The sequence below is a fragment of the Egretta garzetta genome, unplaced genomic scaffold (assembly GCF_000687185.1).
Source record: "Egretta garzetta isolate BGI_Z169 unplaced genomic scaffold, ASM68718v1 scaffold120, whole genome shotgun sequence".
In the NCBI taxonomy this organism is placed as follows: Eukaryota; Metazoa; Chordata; class Aves; order Pelecaniformes; family Ardeidae; genus Egretta; species Egretta garzetta.
In genome coordinates, this window is record NW_009258270.1 from 934,467 (window position 1) to 959,646 (window position 25,180).

The 25,180-nt window shown below is 39.3% G+C and overlaps 1 protein-coding gene across 10 annotated transcripts in view; it reads right to left on the reverse strand.

The window, feature by feature from the left end:
• LYRM9 (LYR motif containing 9) overlaps positions 1-25,180 on the reverse strand; it is a 39,754-nt gene that overhangs the window by 14,307 nt on the left and 267 nt on the right. The window contains exons 1-4 of one of the 10 annotated variants that reach the window (XM_035889525.1): positions 25,156-25,180; positions 18,775-18,954; positions 8,029-8,101; positions 6,074-6,124 (exon numbers count right to left, since the gene is read on the reverse strand). In XM_035889525.1, the coding sequence (XP_035745418.1) occupies positions 6,074-6,097 (24 nt within the window). In that variant the 5' untranslated portion in view covers positions 6,098-6,124; positions 8,029-8,101; positions 18,775-18,954; positions 25,156-25,180. Of the gene's footprint in view, positions 1-6,073; positions 6,125-8,028; positions 8,102-18,774; positions 18,955-21,564; positions 21,666-23,662; positions 23,774-25,155 lie in introns of those variants that run through there. The other 9 variants (XM_035889531.1, XM_035889546.1, XM_035889522.1 and 6 more) reach the window with 9 other exon arrangements.

The window sequence follows — 25,180 nt, forward strand, 5'->3', positions numbered from 1 at the left end:
AAGTAATTAAAACTACAGCCGACACAGTGATGGCAGATGTTGCCTAGTGTAATGTATTTAAATTGCAGGCCTACACATTGCTTGAGTGCAGGACTACACGTGTTGTTGCCTACATTAGCTCAGTCCTTGTTGTTTCTCTCCTATTCTGATTTAATATAGGCTTCCAAAAGGAAAACAGAAGCTGTATGCTGGAAAAGGACAGTTTTATAAATTCTAAATATTCTTCAAAAGTCTACTGCTCAGACTTCTAACAATATCAACAGGCTAGCACAGCTCCACTGTAACAAACCTGCAGTCATTTATAGCACAGGATCTGGCCTCCTGGGAGCGTAATTCTCCCTGCAGTGCTAAAACGGCACCTGCGTGCCCCAGCACACCCTGCATGGAAGAAGGCTGTTTGTCATCATGGCATGGCAAAGTCACGGACATGATTTAGATGAGAATAGAAAGCATATGTTGAGAATTTCCATGTTAGAGACTTCCCTCCTCCTCCCCCATCACCACCTAGATTTAAATTTACATCAGTTAAAGTAATAAGATGAAAAAAAAGAAGTATTTTTTAAAAAATTCTTACAAGTCTGAGAACTGCAGAGTTATCTACAATTTAAAGTCACTGTTGTCAGTTGCTTAGAACAGATAACCATCCCACGATTAGTTACACTGTTAGTGTTATGTATTATATTATTAGCAATATTGTACTGCACCTTTTCAAAACAAAAGGCAATCTTACTTCTTCCCAACCCGATACCATCTGAACCTAGGATCAGAATGTCAGCAGCAGACTCGCTTTCACTTTGTCCCAGAATCTTGTAAGCAGTTTTGAAGCGAGACAGTTTTAGCCACCTTCTGCCATCCGTCCCAGAAAATTCATCCATTGTTAAATAATGCTTACCACACAGAGAACTCACAGAACTCAAATCAAGTATAAATCCAAACCAAGTATCTTTAGCCCCACTTTCCCCAAAAAGACACAAAGAAAGAAATTAAATAATATTCCTACTCTTCCACATAACATATCAATAGCAGAACCAAAACCAGATCCTGGATATCCTGTTGGCCTGGTAAAAAAAAATAATGTTAAAACTGGGACATGATTTCTTTAATTTTTCACTCCCCCCCCCCCCCCCCCCCCCATATTTTTGTCATTGAGCCAGAATGATATACAAGAAAAACATTCCATAGAACTCTGCAGGACATTCGTTTTCAGAGGTACAGAGCTTGCTTTTAATTGATTACACACAATGCACTGACTATATTGAGTAACTAATTTATAGCTCTGGCTCAGACAAAGTTAGGGGAAAAAGTTTACGTTTTATGGTCTATAAAGTTCAAGCCAAAACTCTTGATCTCAATGTCCAGGTCAGAGCTCTTGCTGTAAAAGATTAAAACAAACACTGCACTTTGCAGAAAGCAGGAGATGGATCTCAATTTTAGCCCTTGGTGCTAAAGGTAAAAGCTTGCTTTGACCCTTGGCAAAGGCAGAGTTCTTAGAGTCCCAGCACAGAGATCCATTGCAATCCATCGATTCAAATATCCCATTGCACTGTGCCTACAGCATGGATGCACAAGCAGAAAGAGACAACCCTACCCTCTTGGATCTCTAAGAGGGAAAATATCTGAGAAAAGAAACTGCTCCAGAAAATTAAGTGGCTTGTGCAAAGTCACACAAGGAGTCAAGAGCAGAGCTGGGAATAGAAGCCAAACCTTCCGATTCTCAAACTGCCACCTTATACACAGAACTGTGCTACTGATGGTGTCTTACGCGGTGATTTACAATAGCATCCCCAATTCAAAAAAGCTATCCTCTGAATCTTTGGAACCTATGTCTTAATTCTTTTTGATACATGACAGCTAAACCAGGTTCAATATCCTCTATATATCTGCATTTTTATTAATGATTATTCTGTTTCTGATTTTGACCGAATGGTTCTGGGGGCAATTAAAATACTTCCTTTTTTCTGAAGTACTTGGATGATGATACAGAACGCCACAGTATTCTTTTCCCTTTGCAACAGACAGCACATTCATCAATACCCGTCTGAGTGAATTAGTGTGGCAGGCTAGTTCTTCTGACTGGCAAAAGCACTTGATGGAAACAGAGCTGCCTTAGGTTTCATCCATGATTCAGATTTGTTTACATTTTGTGAAACCTCAGGAAAAGGGGGAATAAAAGCTTTGGTTCAACTGAAGTCATGTTGTTAACCTCCAGTGCTAATAATTAACTCAATTATGCTGAATTAATTTGATGTAATTATTGGTGATGGTGCAAAGACAGTGGCCCAGAGAAAGTTTGAGAGACAGGAGGAACAGAAGTCTTAACAATACAAAATACCCCATAAATAGCATCTTTTTTTGCCAGAATGAGTCAAAGACACAAAGTGAGTTCATTACAGTCATCTGGCTTCACTCAACCCTCCAAATTACCCCAATACCCAGACAAATAGCTGTGAAATCCAGCAAGTGAACTAGAATTAAAACATGCCCTGACAAATTTGACACAGCACTCAGCACAAGTGTCTTTCCCCATCCTATTATCTAAACAATACAGATTTAATAACATATTTAAGAGATCCACAATGCTTTTCCTTTAACTGAAGACATTAATTAAGAACATTTTCTTGTTGTAGTGTTGTCAGTTGGGTGGTTTTTTGATGAACAATCTGGAGAATGCTTACGGAGTCTTTTCATTTGATCTGCAGTTTTTATCTAGTATTTTCAGACTTATTCAGTTCAAAACAAACAAGCCCCAACTATAAAAAACAAACATCTATCTTTCTCCTTCCCCATTTCATATTTCAGTGACTCGCTTTGAAAAAGCACAACAGAAATGCATCCTTTGCTATGAAAATACACATATTTTACTGAGGCATTTTTTAATTCTTGTGTACTGAAAAAAGTCATCGGAGGAAAAAAATAAGATTGATTGTCTTAAGTCTTGGGAAGTAGATTAAACTGAAAATGAAAAAAATTATATGCAAATTAATGCTTTAAGTATCACCAGAATCTCTGCAGGACTCTCTCACCTCCTCCCTCCACTCCTGCAGGAAGCACACCCAGACCCTGTACACTTCCATTTACAGGCTAGTCAGATGCCATAGACAAGCGATGCATTTACCAAACAAAAAAATCAGAGAAGACAGAATACCAGAAACTGCAGCCAAGTCAGACATGAGTCTCTTACTGCTCAGGCTAGAGGCTGTCAGCACCACGCCTCTGTTCCCATTTGCCAACCTGGGCACCTTGAGCGCACAGACCACCACGCACTGCAGTTTTGTCTACAAAGCCTGAGCTTCTCTGTATATGTGGAATTAGCACCACGGGTTGTTATTCTCCTGTCATAAAGAATTTAAAAATTAAGAGTTTAGCTTAAAGCATCAGTATTAAATATTTTATAGTCCTGGAGGACTGGTAACATCCAACCATGAAGAGCGGGGTGCCTTGCCTGTCTAGCTTCAGCCTGAAATACTACTTGTCTTACATTTGTCAAAATGCTGTAAATATGCAAGCTCCTAAGATACTACATTTTTATTATCCTTGGTGACAAGAACAAAAATATTACCTCTAACATCACCAATTACCCCTTAGGAGAGAATCCAAGTGCTTAGCTGTAAGAGATGAATAGTATTTTTCTAATTTGATAAGTAGGTGCTGCCAGCACACCTACAGATCACATCTGCATCAAGAGTTCTGATGGTTCTCAAACACAGCTGATCTTTCAGAACTCAGTTTAATTGCCATCAGGTTCTGATCAGACTCATCATTTCAAAGCAAGTTGTACCACATGCATAATTGACATTTGATACCAACAGATCATTTTCTGCCCAGTTCTGAGAGGGCAAAAAGTGTTTTCCATGGGGAAGCTGCTAACATTTTCTGAAAAACCAAACTGACTTTCCTCCAGAACAGTTTTTTTTCTTTAAACTATTATTTGTGAAGAGACACTACATTTTAAAGTAAATTTAGTGTGATGGACTGCTCAAAGACTCCTACATTTATTTGGACAGCTACTGCAAATTTTCTCTATGCCTATTTACCACAATCTATTAGTTTTAGTTTAGTGAGCTGAGAGTTATTGCTGGAAGTAGTTAAAAGAAATAAACTGAAATAGTGTATGTGCCCATAAATTAATTTATACCCAACATAAGAATCTGGAAGTCTGGTATTATATCTGTACTGAATTCGATCTGGAAGACTTCAGTTTCTCCAGGCACATGCCACTGAAGGCTACATTGAAGTCACTAGTCCAAATTCTTGGCTGGTGTAAATCAGCATATTTCTATTAATTTCTATTTGAACTACAAAAATGTGTGTTTGCTGGCAACCTGAACAACTGGGCTTGAGTTTTAGGATTGTAGTAGTTTCTCCAAAATTACATAAGAGTAACTGAGTTGATCAAGGCAACCGTCTGTTACAGATGGATACCACCACTCCTGCAATGCAAGAGCCTTTTAAAGGTTAATTCATGTTTAAAGGTATTTTGAGTATGTAAGTGCTGTATATTAGCACTCTCAGGGCCTACTAGAATTTAATACACTATAAGAAGCACCTGAAAAATTATTTTTTTATATATATTTCCACTGTGGTTTAAGTACATTTTGCTAGATGTGATTCACAAATTTGATATGCTTCCTCCCAGGTTTTTTTCTTCAACTTCTTCCTGCTTAATTGGGTAGGCTAACTTCACTATTATTTGTTTGGTTGCCCCACTGGAAAAAAAAAAAACGAATCTCAAATCTCATCTAGTAAGGTACAACCCTACAAAACGCATGCAAAAATAACAGAGAACAAACCACCTGATATCTGCTTATGGAGCTTACACAGAAAACACTTGGAATTCAGCAGGTTGACCCAGGAGCCAGAAGAAATATTGCCACCATCAGCAAATTCAATCATTGTGTAAACAGGCACAAAGAATTTAATAAAGCCGAGCCATTTTGCACCATACTGATTTTAGGCTTGGGATTCTGGTAATATTTTGAGAAGAAAAAAATTTAATGAACAATCCCTGCATCAATGTAGCATATAGTAACAGGTAAATCAATGAGAATAAAGCTATGTGGCATTTAGGACAACTCCTGCAAATGACCATTAAGCGGGGGCATCCAAGCTAGCAAAGACCAGTTGTTAAAATTTTTTTTTCAATCAAAATAAGTTGGGAAGAAATCAATGAGTTCAGCTTTGAGAGCTGAGGGGAGATAATCAAAGGAAAGGGCAAATGGCATGCCCTGCAAGAAACTGGAGGGACGCATGGCCAGTAACATTTTTAGCCAGCACAGAAGGAACAAGATGTGATCTATGTGGTCTAACATATTCTAAAAACACTTCACACCAATCTGACAATGCAAAGGGTGTTTGCGTAAATGAGAAGTTCATCAGCTTTTCCCTGACACCAGCCCACGCCTCCATCTAGAACTCCCTCTTCTCACATCCCCAGCCCTGCTTTTAATTTCTGTCGTCATGGACTTGATTTTCCCTTTCATGGATTTTTGCTTGAAAAAGCATCACTGCCTCAATTGTCTATTTTCAGCCTATATTTAAGAAAACCCTTTGGTTCCATTTGTAGCCACATCCTGTCTCAGCCTCCCCCTCTTTTTGTTCCTAAATATAAGGCTGATGCAATTTGATGTGACATGACAAAATAGCACATTTGCATCGGCAGAAACTTTCTCTCAACAGCAGTAATTAAAGGGAGTAGATGAGACTGCTGAAATTGGTGTTTATTTAGCCTGGAAATAAAAGGCTTAAAGAGGACTTGAGAAGGATGTTCAAGTGTGTCACGAACATGAAATTCATTGATGAGTGCCTTCGTTTACATGCTTCCTTTCTGCACAGGCAAATGGTCGATCAAACAATGGAATCGATTTAAAGAGATTTTTTTTAATCTGATATTTCTGTAGACCATATTCCTAACCAGTGAAAATCATTTCATGTGTTTCTTTGGATTATAAATAGTACCAAGACTACACATAAGACAAGGTCATTGAATCTCTAACTTCAGAGCACCAGCTCTCTCAAATTGAGTAGAAGAGAACTGAGATCTATTGACTACAGTGAAAATTAGGTGCTTGAATACCTTAATTTTTGAGCTGAGATGCATCAGCAGCAGATAGGTACTCACCTTCACCTACAATATAGATTTTTGTTAATTGTCAAAGACAGGAATTCAGAAACGGCAGACCAGGACTCTGATTGCTTCAACATCATTCATACAGCAGATTAAAACCACATATCTACAGAACTTAGGAAACATTTTACTGTGATTGGTTTTCTGAATGGATACACTGCAAATACTCGACAGGATCAGAAACTGTCAGCTTCCTGCATTCCTGGATGGCAGCAATAGAAGGCAGTGGTGAGGAGGAAAGCAGTGTTTGGAAGCTAAGGGGTTTTTCTTGATTTTTAGAAGTTTAGTTTACTAAATTCATGTGAAGAATTCATGGAAAGTTCTGATAAACCCTGTGGCCTACGGAACATCTAACACACATGATATGCTTTCAAGTGAAGCTTCCTGCTCTCAGGAGAATCTTCCTTCTCTTCTGGTTCACATGAGGCTATTCTTTTAAATCCATCTGTGATTGGCACTACCACTCTGCTTAAAACTGGCAGACCACATTTTGAGCAGGCTCATTTCCATCCTAACACAGATGGCATCCAGAACAGGGCTGGCCAGAAAAAAATCAGTTTGCATATTATGCTTCAGTTTTTATGGGTCAGATTACCATTCAAAGCCATCAAAATGGCAACCCATATGTGATGTGTCTGCCATCGGAACTGAAGTGATACACCATCATAATCTTAATATGGTTGGTTAGAAAAAGTTTGACTAACCATTAATTAATCTCTGATATTTAAAAGTAAAAAGATAATTTCTTTCCAACAAAATTTTGACTTCAACAAATCACAAAAATAGCTTTGGTGAACCAAAAAGGAAAAGACAATATCACATCTTCATCCCTGAACTACTGTATCAGTACAGCTCTCCTGGCAGAAGGTAGTTTAGTATCTGTGCCAAATAGTCACTTAAGTGAGCCAGGTGCAGATGTTGGCTATGTAATTTGTTCAAACTTCTTTGTTCTACAAGCCAGAAAATTGTTCCCACAGCTTTGGGGAAAAAAATGGGGGTATGAAGAGCTCTTTGCATGTTTTCATTGGTGTAAGAATTATCAACTGCTTTAAAGACATTCTCATAGAAATAAGAAATGTGTCATTAGTGTAACAATTAATTATAGAATCAGCAGAGAGCTGTGTCCTAAGGATACTAAAGGGATCCTGAAACAAGGTCAAAACCATGGCATTCTGTTTCCAGCCTCCTACCCACATTCTGCCTCCCTGCAGCAGCCTACCAGACACAATTGGTGGATTCCATGTACCGTGGGGGGTATTATCCCAGATGCTCCAGAAGCCATGCTTCTACAATTACAAGGTTTAAAACAGGTGAGTCTGCTCCTGTCAGAAGTCTATTAAACAGTAAAGATGTATTTTAAGTCTCTTGCTACGTTATCATAGCACTTGGAATTCAGACAACTGTTATGCTAAATAACAGCCAGGGCCACCACCCTGTGTCATTACCAATTGGAAATTTTTTCATTCACAAGTTTTATCACCCCTCCAACTTCTCTACATAATATTCTGGTTAAGATATTACACTGATACTTCATACACTGATACTTCAGGTGTTTACTCTCAATCAAATATAATACACACAGCAACAGCAGATTCCCTCCACCATACTGAGATCACTACTAGTTATAGTCCTGACAGAAGTATGAAAATAGTTTCCTGGCAATTTGCAATTAGGGTCCTGCTACTGCATTTATCAGCGTGGCTGGAATGGAGACAGGGGTGTTCCTGAATACAAAATACTCTTTAGAAATATCTCCTGCAAATACGTATGGTCATATTACAAATCTGCACCAACTTAATTTCTTCATTTTGTTTGTGATTTGGCATTTTCACCTTTTCCTCCCCCTACGTGAGGCCAATAGGCTCCTAACGATTTCCATGAAACAAACAAACAAAATCACTTACAGCTTTCAGAGCAAAGGAACTTTAATTATCTTCACAGATTCGGTCTGTAAGTCCAACAGTAAGCAAGAGAGACCTGCAGAGAAGAATCAATTTTCATTATCTGTTTCTCCTCAACTCACTACTTAAAGTCCCATCAATAAAGAAGTACAGAGAAGCCCATCTATAGCACAATTTATCACTATATAAGCTTTCACTTTTGTCTAACTAGTTAGATTAAACATGCATTCATGGCCTTAATATGAATAGGTTATTGCTTTCAGTAATCTACTCAGAAAACACTTCTTAATAAATATACACTACAAAAAGATATAAGTAGAGAGAAATTCCAAAGCACTGAGTGGAACTGAACCTTCAATATCTCCTGTTAAGAGTTTCTGAAGGTAAGAAAGCATCTAACTACTTTAAAGGTTTCTAGTAGTCAGAACTCTGTACAATGACAATTTCACAGAGATTTACATATTCGTCAGAGCACAAAACATTGCTTTAGGAAAAGCATTTATCAACATTAGGACTGCCTGGTAGCTCCTCAGAAAGATTTGGCTCTCCATTCCCACTGCCACAGTGGTGCAATCTCATCTCAAAACGCCCGAGTTCACTTCTGCAGAAAGAAGCAAAGGGAATAACTTCTTGAACAATACCTTACTGGCAGTACAGACCTTCACTTTCAGAAATCATGTCCAAGAAGGCTACAGAAAACTAGGAATTACTTCTCCAAGAGTTATTGTAACTGAAAACAAACAATGCACAACCAACACAAACTAGAACATTTTTACAGCTCTAGCAGACAAACACCACCTGAGAATCTTCCCTTTTACAGTATTCTTTTTAACACATTTTAACAGCATGTCACACATTGCTTCAGAGTTGCACCTTGGTGTAGTTTCTGGATGACTCATTTGGCCCCTAACAGGAGAATTCAGGCTTCTGTTTTCCACCTGTCTAATCTTTTGGTGATCTGCATGAGCTTACCCCCTCCCATTGTGTTTTTGCCCTGACAAAAAATGCTTTTGACCCACGAGACAACTGACTTCATACAAGAAACTCCTGCTTTATCAAAACCTTAATTGTACAGTGTGTAAAGGAAATAAATGAATTATCTAAAGTCAACACTAACTCCTTCCTTTAGAACTTGATCTTAAGTTTGTTGAAGTCAAGCAAATGGATTGCTCAGGCTATCCAAAGACATCTGGATCAGGTCTTGTTCTCAGATCATCTGCTACTTCACAGAAACTTTCAAAACCCACTTGAAACAAAAGTCCTGGAAGATAACAATGACAGAAGAGTCTGAAGGGATCTATTATGCCTCCCTTTGAAAGATGCAAGTCTTTGAAAAAATCTAAGGTAAAATTCTGACCTACACTTACAAACATGGGGATCAAAGAGAACTGTTGTCATGGCTGATTTTTCCCCTCCTCCCCCCCCCAAGTATTAATAGTATCATAACTTGGCAACACACAATGGTTGACAACTGCTTGGGATGTTCCATTTTTGACATCTAATTTAGGCACTTCTAATTGCCCTCTGAAGGCACATAATTACACTGGAAACACCAGTTCCAAGAATTAAGCATTCAAAAAAAAAAATCGCACTTAGGTTATGTTCATAGGAGAGGCCTACGTATCCTCTTCTTGCAAGACATCCGAGGCAAAGCCGTTGTCATCCATTCACACAGTTTACACTGCCATCCAGATCTCAGTCTGCCTCCTGAGCACCCAGTGCCCTTTTCTTCAGATTCAGTGTTGTCCTACTATTGTTCATCTATGCTACAAAATGTTCTCCTAATCCACTGCTTCATCTCTGTTAGTCTTCTTTGCAAGCCCTTACTGCTTCTCCCTTTTATTACATAAACCAAAATTACTTTTATTTCCAAGTTCCTGATAGCACATTCTCTCCTTACTCTTCTCCAACACAGATGGGGAATTTTGCCTCTAATTAGCCTATAATACTAACTTCCACCAATTACTTGTAAAATTTTTAGTGTCACAATTATCTCAAAGCTCTCTTCCCATGCTACGGAGGAGTGCTCTGCAAACATCCACTAATCCACTTCTGTGTTCCACTTCAAACACTTCCTTAAGCTTATTCCTTGTCCTGATGCCTCAAGACTTTTAAGGGCCAATTCTTACAATTAAAAAGACTAAATGTCTCCCTTTTGCTGGAATAATCAGCCGAAACACAGATTATGCTAAGATAAAAACACCTGGTAAGATGGCATGAAGCTAGGTCTTGTCATATCAAGATGCACACAGGTAAACCTCCCCCAGGAGGTGATGTGAAAGAAGGACCTAGAAGAACAGATTCAACTTTAACTAAAAGCCAATCCCGAGTCCACTGAAGCCTTCTAGCTCTGGCACAAGAGCTGAACACAGCCTTATAACATTATTTTCAGCCGCCATCTGAATTTTCTTTTCTGAATAGCAGATAGGACCTCTGATATCTACCTTAGATCAGTCCTGCAGACACACCTAATATTTAGCATTGTTAATTAACATTTTGTAGCTGTACCTGCAGTTAGTTATCTCACTAACTAAAGGGCATTTACCATGCCCTTTCAGAAGTACACTGTCCTTTGCTGTTAACGTGTAGCCAACATAATAGCCAAAGAACAATGCAATTAACTTCTCCATAGGCTGAAATTTAAACCAGCAATTACTCCTATAATTCACTTAGAGCATCAGGCACCTTTGCTCAGAAAGCTTTCCAAATCTACTCAAAATACACCCAGCTGAGCTTTGAGAACACAATAAAATAGTACCAGCTGCTATATTTCATTGTTTAGTGCTAAACATTGCTTAAGGTCTAACTTGAATTTCTACTTTGGAAACAGAAGAGTCTTTAAAAGAAAAGTTTGTTCAGCTTGAACTTGAGGTTCCTTCACACTGCCAGAAGTGTCTAAAGGAGCACTGATGTAAACTTGAACTACACTCCTAACACATTTACCAGCTGGTATAAGTTAGTTAAAGCCAATAATCTCCAACTAGCTGTGCTATATATACACACCAACTAAAAGCCCAGTGTCTTCCCTTGCTCACAGAGTATGTAGCCGATCTGCACTCATTTTTATGCACCATATTGATGACAATATTTCTGGATGTTCAGACATCACCAATACAAACAGCCTGGAACAATGTTTGCATGGTATTGTTTACTTTAGAATATAACCTTTAAAAAAAAATTGAGTTCTAGTGTGCCCCTAAAACATGTTTGAGAAAACATGGGCTTGCTTTCTGTTTCTAAGTACAGAAATGCTTCCAAGCAGGACTCTGAGCCCATGCTCATTCCTGTCTAACACTATTTATCAGGAAGTTTAAAATAAAAAGTGATGGATATAATCCTGAGGAACAGGATTAGCCACACATCTCTACTGCAGTATAAAAAATATGACGTTTGATACAAAGGCCAACGAAATCAATGCAAATTGGCAGAGCCAGGTACAGACTTCAGAAATCTGAAACAAAAAGGGGATTTAGGTACCTTTATACCTCAAGTTTCCTTGGAAATTCCAACTTGGCAGAGCCAGAACAACAAAAAAAAAAAAATCAAGGTAAATCTTACATTTTTCTTTTCAATTTTTGTGTTTGTCTTCACGTGAATTTGCTTCCGTGGGCAGACAAAAGTTGAAGCTGTACACACATTATTTTTAAAAGGGCTGCCAATGTTTGTTAGCCAAACGACAAATCCCATTTACGTGCAACATGCCACTGTCTCCATACATCACAACTCTACTTCCCACTGTTGTTACAACAGGATCAGCAGTGGAATCAACTGACATTCTCATTTCTTTCTTCCACAGCACGCACTGGTCAGCTTTTATCGAGAAACATTTCCATAATAATCCGACAAGACTTCTCCCTCATTTGTTTGCAATGAAAGACTTAATATCTGTGACCCAAATATGGAGACCCATTTTAAACTTGCTGAAAATTGCTTTTTAATCCTAGCTCTCGAGGATTTCCTTTGAACCATCTGCCATGCACGCTGGGTACTCTTTTCCTGTATATATGCAGGATTACTATAATATGGATTCTTTTGTGTAACTTAATACATTTCAGCATATTAAAAAATTAGTTAGTTGAAATTTCCATTCTTTTCTGATTTCAACCGTATACTGTAAAAATTACTGTAAAAGTCAAAATCAGTGATAAATTCATAGCAAACCCAACACCCATATTTGTCTTATTTACTGCAGTATTTACCTTGCAATTCTAATATATTTAGTCAGTCTAACCCTGGACAGGATTTAAACAAATAGTTACGAGCCATTTAACTAATGTAACTTATGCACATGCTTAAAATTAAGCTCAAGCATTTTCCTGGATAGGAATGGATTTAAGCATGTGCTTTCCTAACTAGAACACAGTTTGAAGACTGGAAGACACAATTAACATCATGATAATTAGAGGTCAGAAAGATTTGCAAGTATTATTTCAAGTCTGTTTTTCAGCTTTTTCTATTTTCTTGCTATGAGCCTTTATGCAGTTGTATTTTTATAGCACAAATACTGAGCAGAAGCAATAAAGTCACATTCATAAATCAACTGAATCTTAAAATCGGCACAAGGAACCATATATATTTTTGCAATCATCCAAGCATAAAACAAAGAAAATATATTGCTTCCTATCAGAATAATCACAGCCAGAGTGATGGAAATAGCAAACATTCAGCAAGATAGTTTTATAATCAATTTATTGGATCAACCTATAAAGTAAAAAAAAAAAAAATCAAAATCCCAACACACCTATTGAGCATTTTCAATGTGGAATACTTTTTAAAAAAATGGTGATTTGTCTGCAAACATTCCAAGAAAAGAAAATAAGGAAAGTTATTTGCATAGCTTTAATCACGTGAGGTGACACCGCCAACGCAGAAGACAGGCCGTGGCCTGGGAACTTCTTTCACATAAATGCACTTGAGAACACCACAGCTGTGCAGGGGCTTCTCGCTAGCAGCCCTCAGAGTCCTCATCCACATCATCCTGCTTCACAGCCCATCACCCAACATCTAATAGAAGTGAATGGCAACACAGAATCCCCCACCAAAACATCCCCCTCCTCACCAAAGAGAGAGTCCCACCCCCTTTGAGGCACTTTCCCCAGAAAGGATCAGTGTTAGATACGATTAATGCACAGGACAGATCTGCACATGCAGATGTTGGAAAAATGTGGAGGGAGGAAAAAACCAAGGAAATAATTTTGTTTCAGCAATAACAGATGCTGGAGCATCACCTTGCAGACAAGTTACTTTTACTACAAAACTGCTCATAAAGTGAGTGAGGGGGGGAGGACAAAAATCAATGCCCGATTACCCCGCTATTTCAGTGTTTCCATGTTAATGAGCTTCCTGTATGACTGTCCTTTTCATTTTCTTTCTCTAATAATCACTTCAAATTAGTTTTGTCTTAAACATCAGCGAAAAGAAATTCAGCTGTAAAAAAATCCTTAAGACAGCTGCTAGCAGGTTCTTAAAAATGACATGTTATATTGTCATTCACTTCTGTATCAACCTAGAGCAATTCCCAAGATCCTATGGCACTACTTCGGATTAGACTTGAATGACTGAAAACAGCTTCATGTCCTGATACATTTGCTGATACAGCACACAGATAGTAAGAGACTGTAACAGCACTACGGCATTTGCAGATATATCAGTGCTAAAAAACACCAGCCAAATGCACAACAAATAGACTAAAACCACCTTTCTCTGGCTAAGGGATGGGTTAACTGAAGCCTGGTCTGCATTCCAGCTGGGGGATTCCAGCACAAGGTAGCTCGCATTATCGATATAGCACCATAGTTTCTTTCCAGCCTGGTCCGCATTCCAGCTGGGGGATTCCATTTACCACTTGCATTATCGATATAGCACCATAGTTTCTTTCCACTTTCTTAAGCGTGGTCAGTGATGTTGAGGAGCTAGAGAGACACAGGGACATAGGCAGTGCTGGTGCTGTGCCTACGGAGCATAAAAGGCAACCAATGCATGCTCAGCTCTCGCCAAGTCTGTCTCTTCACATACAGCACAAAAAACAACCCCACCAAAACCCCCATGGACAAACCTATGTAGCAGAACACATTGACAAGGCTTCCAGGCAAGGGGGTAAAAGCACAGTATGTAAAAGCACAGTATGTGAAGGCTAAGCAAGCTCTTCACTGATAACACAGAAGTCCTCTGCTAAACAACAGGAACTCAAGTAATGTCCAACTACTTATCAGAAGCAATTCAGAAAGTTTTACATGCGACAGATGTGAAAATTTTGATGCTGAACAGACCCTCTACAGTCTGCTGCGCAGCATAGCATCACGCCGCAGAAATAAGGCTTAGTGCGTGTTGGAACAAGAGAGCCATCTCTATCATATGCATTGGTATAGAAGGCTGCAACAGTGGCTTCCAAATTGTGACTGTCACCTAGATACGGTTTCTCTTTAGACTGCACCCCCTTCTTTTTAATGCCAGACTGCTACTACGTCACCCCAGAGTCTCATTTACAGAATATTTACATCCCGCTTTCCTTTACAGTGAATTAAATGGAGCATCATTAAGACCATAGGGCAAAAGAAAGAAGTTGCCAGCAGCTTTTAGGAAGCTTGCAATTCAGACGGATATATTCAAGACAGAGTGCCATCACAGCGGTAGCAGGCACACGTACACCGATAGACACGAGAGATTTATGCAACAGCTAAAACAACTGTTGCGCTTTGAGAACCCTGTACCTCTTGGATGACATATTCCCCACCACACACATTTTCAGATAAGTTTGCTTAGCTGTATAGAACCCTCATTAGTACTAATTTAAATCCATAGGCAATCAACGTCCCAAAAGGAGCTGTCTAAAGCTACCCCGTGTTTCTTTATGCACATGTGTAAGTCTGCAGGTTTTCAGCAGCTGCCAGGTGAAAGATGTATTTCAAAACAAACAAAAAGCCTCATCAAAAAAGTACAAACCCCAACAGCCATAACTGTTTACAAACAGCTTTCCTGGTCCACCAATACCACAGAAATTAGTGATGTGTAACTAATTGATACAAATCTCCTGAGGGGAGTATTGCTGCTGGTTATTTCTTGATATGAGAAATTTAGTCCAGAAGGATAAATTGGATGGACAGCTGAAAAGCTTTAGTTCTCCTAGTAGGACATGAACTGATCTGGTAAAGAAAGCCCTTAAAGGGATATTATCATGTCAAAAAGCAGGATTAGGAAAAACATTAGTCTTAAAACAACTGAGGGAACTTGGAAAACTTTGTATTTCAATCAGTAATGCTAATTATTTCCATCAATTATTTCCACCTTCACACAAGAGGTAAAAAGTTGAAGATGTCAAAATGTTAATATTTCTCCTATTTAAACTTACGATACAAATTAATTCTGAAACTGTTTTCTATTAAAAGTCCATGTTCTTCAATTAGCGATTTCATTTTTGCATCTAGTATTTTTACTTAGCAACTCCCCTTCCACCGAGTCCAAGACAAAGAAAAGTATTCGGATATTCACAGACCAGTAAAAGATTCTCTTCATGTTTCTGGCAAAGTGTTGTATTGGACTTTTCCTGACTAATTTTACTGCCCACTCCTATACAGATTACTCAACTCCATAAGACAGGTACTCTGCTCATTACAATAATTTTTTGATAAATGAAATAACAGTTAATATGCACATCACATGAAAGGCATGCATTTTTTTGCTCCCAAGTATACATAACGCAAGATTTATTTTCTTCAAAAACATTCAATTTCAAGCACAGGATCATGTGAAGCAACAGCACAACTAACAGATTCTCAACATGTACCTCACATAGTATTGCTTCATCTGCACGGTTTGTGTAAAACACGTTAAAGTTTCTCAGACTCCGGAAAGAGAGCGCTGCAATATATTCAGGGAAAAGACAACAGATGTTACAGCCAGACTAGCTCATGCTGTACCTGTACTGCGTTCTGCGGCTAAGACCAAACCTTGACAGGGGCTCTCCTGAGGCTATCAGGAAATCAAACACCCAAAGCTAGCTGATCATTTGGGTGGAAAAATATCAGCAAGAGCTCTTAAACTAACAAAATCCTCCATGTACAACATAATGATTGTTGTCTGTCTAACCAACGAAACAGACCTTCCGGCCACCTGAACCCAGGTTACACGTAAATGAAGGTTGTTTCCTAACCTTTTATCCTTCTCAGCTAGTAGGTCTGAATCAGGACAACAACTGAATTGCATGACATGTACACTTGATGATGAATTAAGCAAATGTGCTTACCCAACACAAAACTGAGAGGTGTAAATGATATGATTACTGTCAGAGATTTGCCCTGATAAGCCTCCTGGCCTTTACCTCTGTACCTGACATTACACTCACCATATTTAAGAACATCATGAACAAATAACGGTGCCCATGGTCACACTGTGCAAATTAAATAATCCACCGATACTTGAGGTATGCTGCAGAAAACAAGCGAATCAAAAGCACCTAGCAGCAAGAGCAGCCCAAAGGATCTACCCAAACTGTAAGCGACTGCACAGGGCTAGAACCACATAGGTTTTATTATCACACATTCATCAGTTTCCTTGAAGGTTTTGCCTATACAAAGTATTTCACGTTACACAAGCTGAGTATCTCTGCTATCCATAGAGGCCATGGTTGCCCAGATCCTCAGCTAGGGTAATGTAGAGCAACTCTACTCAACTTCTGGCTTGGTATTATTTTTAGCTAATTTTTACTCCAGAAACAGAGGATCACATAGAAGAACAAGGTCACTAAACATGTGACATGTTTAAACAAGCAGCAAATGCTGATGCAACTCTTGGAAAATATATACATGTGCTGTCACACAGATTAAAATCACACAGTGTTTTTTGCCTGGAGAAATTGGTTTCTGTTATTTCATTGACAACACTGTGGAAAAAAACCAGTAAGGGTAAAAAGTTTTTGGCTCTACATTTATTGTTTATTTCCCAAAATTAGTTATTTGAAATTCCACTGAACAGATCCTTTAATAACACCATAATATTTAATGTAACTTAATATCTCTACATATGAAATGCTTTCCCGCAACAGATATGAGCCCAAAGCATCCAAAGGTTTGTAAACCTATGGTAAAAGTAACGAATGCAAGTTAATAGCTTGGGCAGGTGGTTCACCAGCTCCAACACACACAACAGGCTCAGACAGGCAGCAATAGTACAAAACACCCATTGAACAACCTGACAGAAATTAAACAAAGCACACGGAAAACAGAGCACTGAATGGCTCCCTACACCACACTGCACAAAAAGCTGATCTTTAAACATTTCTATCATACACAGTTAGAGAACCTGGCATTTAAAAAAGATCCAAACCAAAACACAGCACTGAGGCCAGTTCAAAAGAAGCCATGCCAACTTACATGAACTAAGCGAGGACTGGACTTCACACAGTCCATCTCAAATAGACATTACCGCAGTCTACTATCAGATATACAGATATAATTCTGCAGTCAATATGAAATTTTTTACATCTGTGATGACCTAACAAAGCAAAGGCTTCAAGTTCCACCAATTCTAAGAAATCTTCTACGTAAACTTAAATTTAATTAGCATCACACTGTCCCAGTTTACCGGGATCACACTCTGAAGACAATGCTGGAGAGAAATGTTGTCATGAACCAGGCTGGAAGCTTATTGTTTCCTATTAGTTTCCAGACATCTTGGTCCTGTATGTATTCCTGTCTTGACTATGTGTATGACAAAGAACTGTAGTAATATTGGCAAGACCACAGAGAATGATCACTACTCGGCACCTCAGAGAAAGACTGTTTAAGTTGCATTCTCACAATTGCCCTGCTGTAATGGATAGGTGTGCTGCTGCAAAGACCACAATTTAAAAATCGCTGTTTGTTTCAGTGTTGCTATAACACATTGTTCTTTTTTTGATACTGAATGCATATGGCCTGCTACAGAACCCAAGGAACTCTGACATGGTGAAGAATTTATGAGCTATTACACTAGACAAAATCAGTCATCACATGAAAAAGCACAAAGAAGCTATGCAAACTGGAAATATGTGGGCCGGGCAGGGGGGGGAAGGGGGAAGAGGAATCAGAATCAGGTTGGACTTTGCACTATCATTACAAAGCTAGAGCAAACAAAACTAACTCATATTTACAGATACATATCACCTGCAAGAACTTAACAGCCCAAAGATTTAATCAGGACTTCACTGAATCATACCTATAGAATATTGGGTCAAAATAAAGCTAATCTGACATATCAAACGGTTGCAAGCACTTTGTTTCAGAGTAATTGAATGCAGGACAAGAAATAATCACGACCATTAGCCATGATGTTGCAAACAATATTCTTAGCAAGAGGCACACAATCGGCGAAGCATACAATCGATTCAGATTGACTCAATTGCTTTGTTCAATTTGTTGTCGCTGGCATCAATGACAGAACAACAAGCTAATGTGGGACAACCAGAGCAGGAAGTCAGGTCTCAAAGATGGTGCTTCCAAAGATACCACCACAACAGTATTTTCCAGTCTGATTAAATCTACAGTCCACAAAATTCAACATATCATAAGCACTGGTGGTCTTAGCCTCCTTCCTTCCTCCCCGTCATCGAATAAAAGATACAGCAGAAACAAAGTGTTTGGATATTATTGTACTTATTTTAACTTGGAGGAAAAGTAAACAACCTGCTTCTCTCCCCACTCCAAAAAAACATTATTTAGGGATCCTGCTCACACAAAAACCAAGTGGCTTGTGGTGGTGTTTTCAATTCTGCACCTTCTAGGGGAGATAACATGCTGTGGAGCTATTTTAAGAACATCTCATTCACAAAGGTCTCCAATTCAGTCTTCAGAGACAGAGATGATTTTTCTTGCTGCTTCAACATCTTTACTGGCATGACATTTGCTTCAGAGGGAGTTCATCTGCTGTTCCAACATCAAAATGGAGCAAGAGCAGCTGCCAGGAGAGGGATAAAAGGAAACACTGGTGACAAAGAGCAGCAGGGTCATTTCTGGTGCAAAGAAATGCAGAACACAGAACCGCAGAACTGTCACTTTCTCCAAAAAGCTGCAGGGGATAAAGACCTCCCCTCTACCTCCTGCAACTGGTGTTTAGCAGCAAGAAGGAAAATGAGACAGAAAGAACTAAACAATCAGTCTGAGGTCTAAATAGCAAATTATTATAAACCAACTTTAAGCACCTGAGCACTCCCAGTTAAAGCCAAGCTCATGCTTAAGCTCTGCAGTGAGCAAAGAATTCAGTAACTCCTTCAGAAAATTCAAAAGAAACCGCTTTTGGCCAGAAAGCACTACAGGGTATGGAGTTCAGTGTTTTGGAGGTGATAGTCTTTGGGATGAATTCAAGTCCTGGTGCTAATCATGACCTTCATATTTGTATATACGGTACAGTGAACAAACTTGGGGCAAAGCTGCCAACTGCAACACGACCACCACAAAAACTACACTGAGCACGCCACAAACAGGGCTGACAGGCCAGCCGAGCAACAGTAGTGCCTGTGGAGTCCAATCTCCCACATCGGAGACACGCAGCATCTTAACTGACACCAGCTGTCATTCACACCAGTTGTCCCCCACCCCATATCTCAGTCATATCTCCGCAGCTCTACTGAAGTAAGTACCATGCCATCATTTTAATCGCTTTTCAAAGAAGCGGCCAAGTTCCCACACTGCTGCTTTGAAGAAAAAGATGAGGCTCATTGCGGTCAATGTGCCTTTTTGCTAGACTAACAAGCTTATGCTAGGTCATCCACTTGGTTTGACTACTTGTTTTTTTTCCCCCCTTATCTTCTTATTAATACATTGCCCAGAGCAGGACAGGGATCTGTCCCTCATTCAACAAGACAAGCAGAACCCTGCCCTCCTCTTCGATGAAGGCATACTGCCATCCTTGTAAACTTTGAGGCACAAGCCTTTATGCATCAAAGTTAAAAACAAAATATTCTTTCCCCCTGCTCCTCACTGAATTTTATTAATAGATTAACTTATTCTTCTCCAGTTTTGTACAGGAAACATTTTAAAGATTTAAACTCTGGAAAATTATTCTTTGCAAAGGAAAGGACTAATACACATCAACAGGAATTTTAATCTTATGATACTTTGTGTATATTAATGTTTATTCTGTTGCATGCTAGGACCACAGTTTATTTAGAACATGGTATTTATCTGACTAACCAAACCCCCTCGAATTCACAGGCATTAGCACTGTGTTTATGACACCTTAAGGGCGTTAGCATTAAGATTTATGAATAAAATGTTACCAGGGTGTTACAGAATACCGAGGACGGTATCTGCAGAGTTGTATATCAAGGTATGTGTGGGCTTGTCAAACACCCACATGACAAATTATCAATAGTGCAGCTCAGAGTACCCCTTTTGTGGATCAGAGACAAATCTGTGCCAACAGTTTTTTATGCTTGTTCCACCCAATGTTACTTTTTCCTGCATTAAAGGGTCACAAAAACCCCTACATGCATAAGCGCTGAAGGACATTTATGCACAATACTCAGCCATGAAATCAAAAGACTTATTCTAATATCCAGAGTCCTGTTTTCACAGCTAGCTCTTGGGGTATGAGAAAACCCACAAAGCCTATGTTTGGAGCTGGACCATAACATTTTATATCGTGCAATATGATATAATCTTTTGTGGATAATTTTAAGATTAAAAGACTGCTGAGGAGCATCAAAGAAACAGAACTGGCTGACTACAAATTGTCTTCCATCCCCTGCCCTTATGCAGAACACTGTCAAAAAGATTATACCCCTGCAAAGCGAGTGGGAAATCCAAGGGGAAAACAAATCTCTAAAGAGACAGAAAAGACTGAACTTGATACAGTAGATTTTCAAAAAGGGACAAGTGTGTGCCCTGTGTTTCTAACGCACAGTATTTACTGTTATGCGTAGTTTTTAGATGACAAATCTAGATACACTAGCATTCAGTGTTTGATACTCAAACAGCAGACTTGCTACTGCTTTACAGCACTCTTGCTGTGAATAAAATAGTAAGAGACAGATGCATGTCCCCATGAATAACTGTCTTCACCAGTAAGAGATTAGAATTGATCTGTCATGTTTCATCAGCAGTAGTCACCAATCACATATCTCCATGCATCACTGGGGATGACAAATTAGTTGCAATCAAACTGGGCTTTGGCAAGATCTAGAGCAGTGTCTCTACCTGCCCAGTTCAAATTACTCTGGTTAGATTTTGCCAACTGACTCATCAAGCAGCTCAAGCTCGTTGCACTACTCACAAAACACTCTTGCTTAAAGTTGTAGGAGCCAGCTCTGTAATGAGCTCCGCCTCAGCAGAGTTATGCTCCTCATAGAGGCATTAAAAAACAAGGAAGCACTGACCTACAACAGCACACAATTAATTCATTCTGCCGGCCTGTTCTAAGCAGGAGTGATTCACATAACTAATAGGTAACACTTTCAAGTAACAGACCTGTACTGAGGAAACAAAGGGTCTATTAGAAGTTGAGCACTTTGTCTGGAAGTTTCGTGTTTCCTTAATATCCTTTTAAAATATTTTTTCTTTATCATACCTCCCTATGAGTCAACTGGATCTTGTCCCCCTTAACTTTCATAGCATGAAATGCCTAAAAAGCAGTTGAACTGACATTCTTAAGCTTCACAGCATGACAGAGGCCAGGGACACCAATTAACAGTGTTTACAAACCCAGTGTGGAAGGAAGATACACTTATTAGGGTGGGTCATTCAGCAGTGGCATCTGACACAACTCCATATGGACGTGTAAGATAAGTGTATCCCTTCAGCTGCCATCTCACCAGTCTGTCACCTCATTGAAAAGAGCTGGTTCAACTTCAAAGGGCAAATAAAGGATGGATAATATGGTTGTAGCATTTAGTTAGACTAAAATAAATAAAAAAGTGGCTCAGATTTTACTTGCACTTTACAGACACAGAAATTGGAACGCATGGTTTGTAGTAGTCCAGTCAAAAGCTGTCAGGAAAACTGGTGACAATGCCAGGCCTGCAACCCAGTTCACTTTTGCTCTCACTGTTGAAAATCCATCTACATGACAGTGTCTAATGACACTTTTAGATCATTTCTAAGACAGACACTTATTTACTAAGGTACAGCCCAAACCGAAGTCACCATGATTTGATTCACTAAAGCTAATAGAAAGCAGTTATATGACAAATCAACAGGAAGCCAGTAAACTTATACAAAGGTGCATGGGCAGAAACTCTTTATGCAGGATATAGTGTTCTGGTTCAGGCAGCTAACCCTACTCACCAAGTAACAGACCTAGGAGTTGCCCCTGATCACTTGGTGGCAATACACAAGCAAGCAGTCAGACTGAAGGCTGGCTGAGCCAATGGAACTGGTTACTTTTTTCTTTGAGATTCACCTCTATCCAAAAACTTGAGATGGTTGGTGTTTGATGATAACCATAAAGAAAAGGGGCATCAGTAAACAATACAAAACTTTTTCAACAGCTTACCTACTTTTTTTTTTTTGAAGTGTGTTTCTCCTAAAAATACAGGCAACATTCATGATACTGTAATGCATCATGTGATAATTGCAATTGCAAGCTGCACATACATAACATCCTCAGCAATGGCAAAGATGCTGAGTACAATCCCCATCGTGTTGATCCTTCCTTGAAATAATAAGGATAAAGAAAGAGCATGAGCTTCAGCTGGTACTTCCCTCAGGTTAATTGGCAACTGGTTTGCTCATTAGGAAGTGTAAACAGATGCTTTAAACACTAATGAGAAGTGGATCCAACTCCCATCTTTTCATGAGCACAATACTTGAAAGAAAAGGTTCTCGGGGACACAAGCTGCTCCAGGGGAGATGGCTACACAAAGCTTTAAGATATGCTGTCAGAGATCTAGGCCTGAATTATTCCCTATCCACTGCAAAAATGAGTAGGTAAAAACACCCTGCTTAATATTAAACATTGCTGTTTGGAAGCTTCTCTCTAAAGGCCAATGGGGAAAGAAATGTTAAGGTGATGTCCAGACACCCCTCAATCAGACTCCTCCAGACAAGGCAGTATTCCTCCTTACACTTTAATAAGGAGCCTACAGAGGTTAGGCTCCTAAATTAGGCACCAAAACTGCACACAGCTATGAACACTTCTCGATAAGCAGTCATGACAAGACTCTCAGCTTATACTGGGAAAAGGCTGACTTTTTCCAGATCACTGAGCACTTTGTTTACAACCATAAATTCAACTATAGTCCAGTGGCAAGAACAAGATAAATAATTTCTTCCTTCCCTTTTCTTCCCAGCATGCAGTTGAAGACTTTCAGCAAATACACAAGTAAAAATTAAACTACTGAATATCAGTTGTTTAAAGACATGCAATCCAATTACCTAACTGAAAAAAAAAACTAAGGTGACACTATATTTGGACTTGAATAATGCCACCAAGATATTAATCTGCAAATACATCTAGAGCCCAAGTTCCCATACAATGATTATTAGGCAACTGCTTGATTTTACTACTTGGAAAGATTTTGCAATGACAGGGAAAGAAAAAAAGCCCATAATGAAGGCGTGTGGGAGTTTTAAAAGCCTTCCAGTCCTCCCAGCACTCCCCTATGCCCAGGCCCACCCAACCTACTTTGTATGCACTTCCTTCCATTGTCCCACGCACCACACCGTACCTCGCCAGAGCTTGAGGGGAAGCAGAGACCAAAAGAATCCTTGGGGCATGCCGTATTCGTATTCACATTAGTAGTTTGTTATCAACTTCAATAACAACTTCAACCAGACAGCTAGAAATACAAGTCCTAAATCAGTATTCTCTCTCTTCTTCCAATATGTAATATTACAAAATGGCTGTAAGCCAAACCCACTCTTGCTTTTTTTTTTTTTTAAAAGTGAAGTTGCAGTTTTAAAAACTGTGACATGATAGCAAAACTCTACTGTAACTCCAGACTGGAATATTCACTAACAACAGCTCAAAATGCAACAGAAACAGTTTTAACAAAGCAACTTAATTCCTGCAAGACATTCTCAAAGAGCAGACAAAAAGTATCCAAAAACCCATTCTGAAAAAGACTTTGCTCTCAAGTTTTAGGGTTGCACCAGGCTTTCACATTTATAGCCTTCTTTCCCCCTTGCTGTGTAGAAGTCCAATGATTGTGTTCCGTTTTTACAGAGACATACAGAAAAGACAGGTCACAGTACTTGATACTGTACCATCAGAGATTTGTCAGCAAAACTTCAGCAGTGCATTTGTACTATGATAGTTCTGCTAGTCTTTTTTCCTCTCTTCAGACAGGAACCAGATGCAGGGAAGGAAAGGCTGTCAGCTCATCCATAACAGGGGCACATACAAATTCACCATCAGTCATTTATTTCCTTTGTAACTGCTCACCCAATTTAATCATATGAAGGAACCTCTTCATCACCATCGCAGTTAATTTAACTCTACTACCATCATGGGTAAGGCTTCGATAACCAGGAGTTTTTCTGAAGTAAAACTATTAATCAGATATGATTAATATTCACACAAGAAAGTGGAAAGTGTTAAAACTGTCAAATTTTTATTAATCTCTCTGTTTTAGGGAACACTTATGCTTTGAAGAACCACACTGCATTCCCCACGCATGCAGATTAACAGCATAAGTGAACTAAAACAACAAACCGCAACACATACTTTGGCCCCAGGTTGACACGTACTTCACATTTGAAACATAACCTCCGAGCGTGTTAATAAGCATGCAGCAGCAAGCCTCAGGGGAGAGCTGGCTGTAGCATCTGCTACGAGCTATCTGCTGAAAAGATCTAAAACCTCGCTTTTTTTTTTTTTTTTTTCTTCCCCCCTCCTGAACTAAGGGAAGAGGGCAGCCCATCCTACAGCCTGACACCGTGCTTCCCACCTGCTTCTGGAGGCCAAGTCAGGCTCAGGCCCTCCGGGCCAGCACGCTGCACCTTCCCCAGCCTCACTTGCTTCAAACCTTTATTAAGGTAAAGCCTTCAAGCTTCACCTTCTGGTCTTCAAACCGACGGAAAAAAACAACAAAAAAACCACCCCACCCGAGCACACCCCCCACCCCCATTTCGAGGCCAGCCCCCGTCTTTAAAGCACATTCGCCTTTCCATTAGCCGAGTCAGGCAAACTTCTTTTGTGAAAGACAGCTTTAGTAATCACCTTCCTCTGGAGAGCGGGGCTGAGG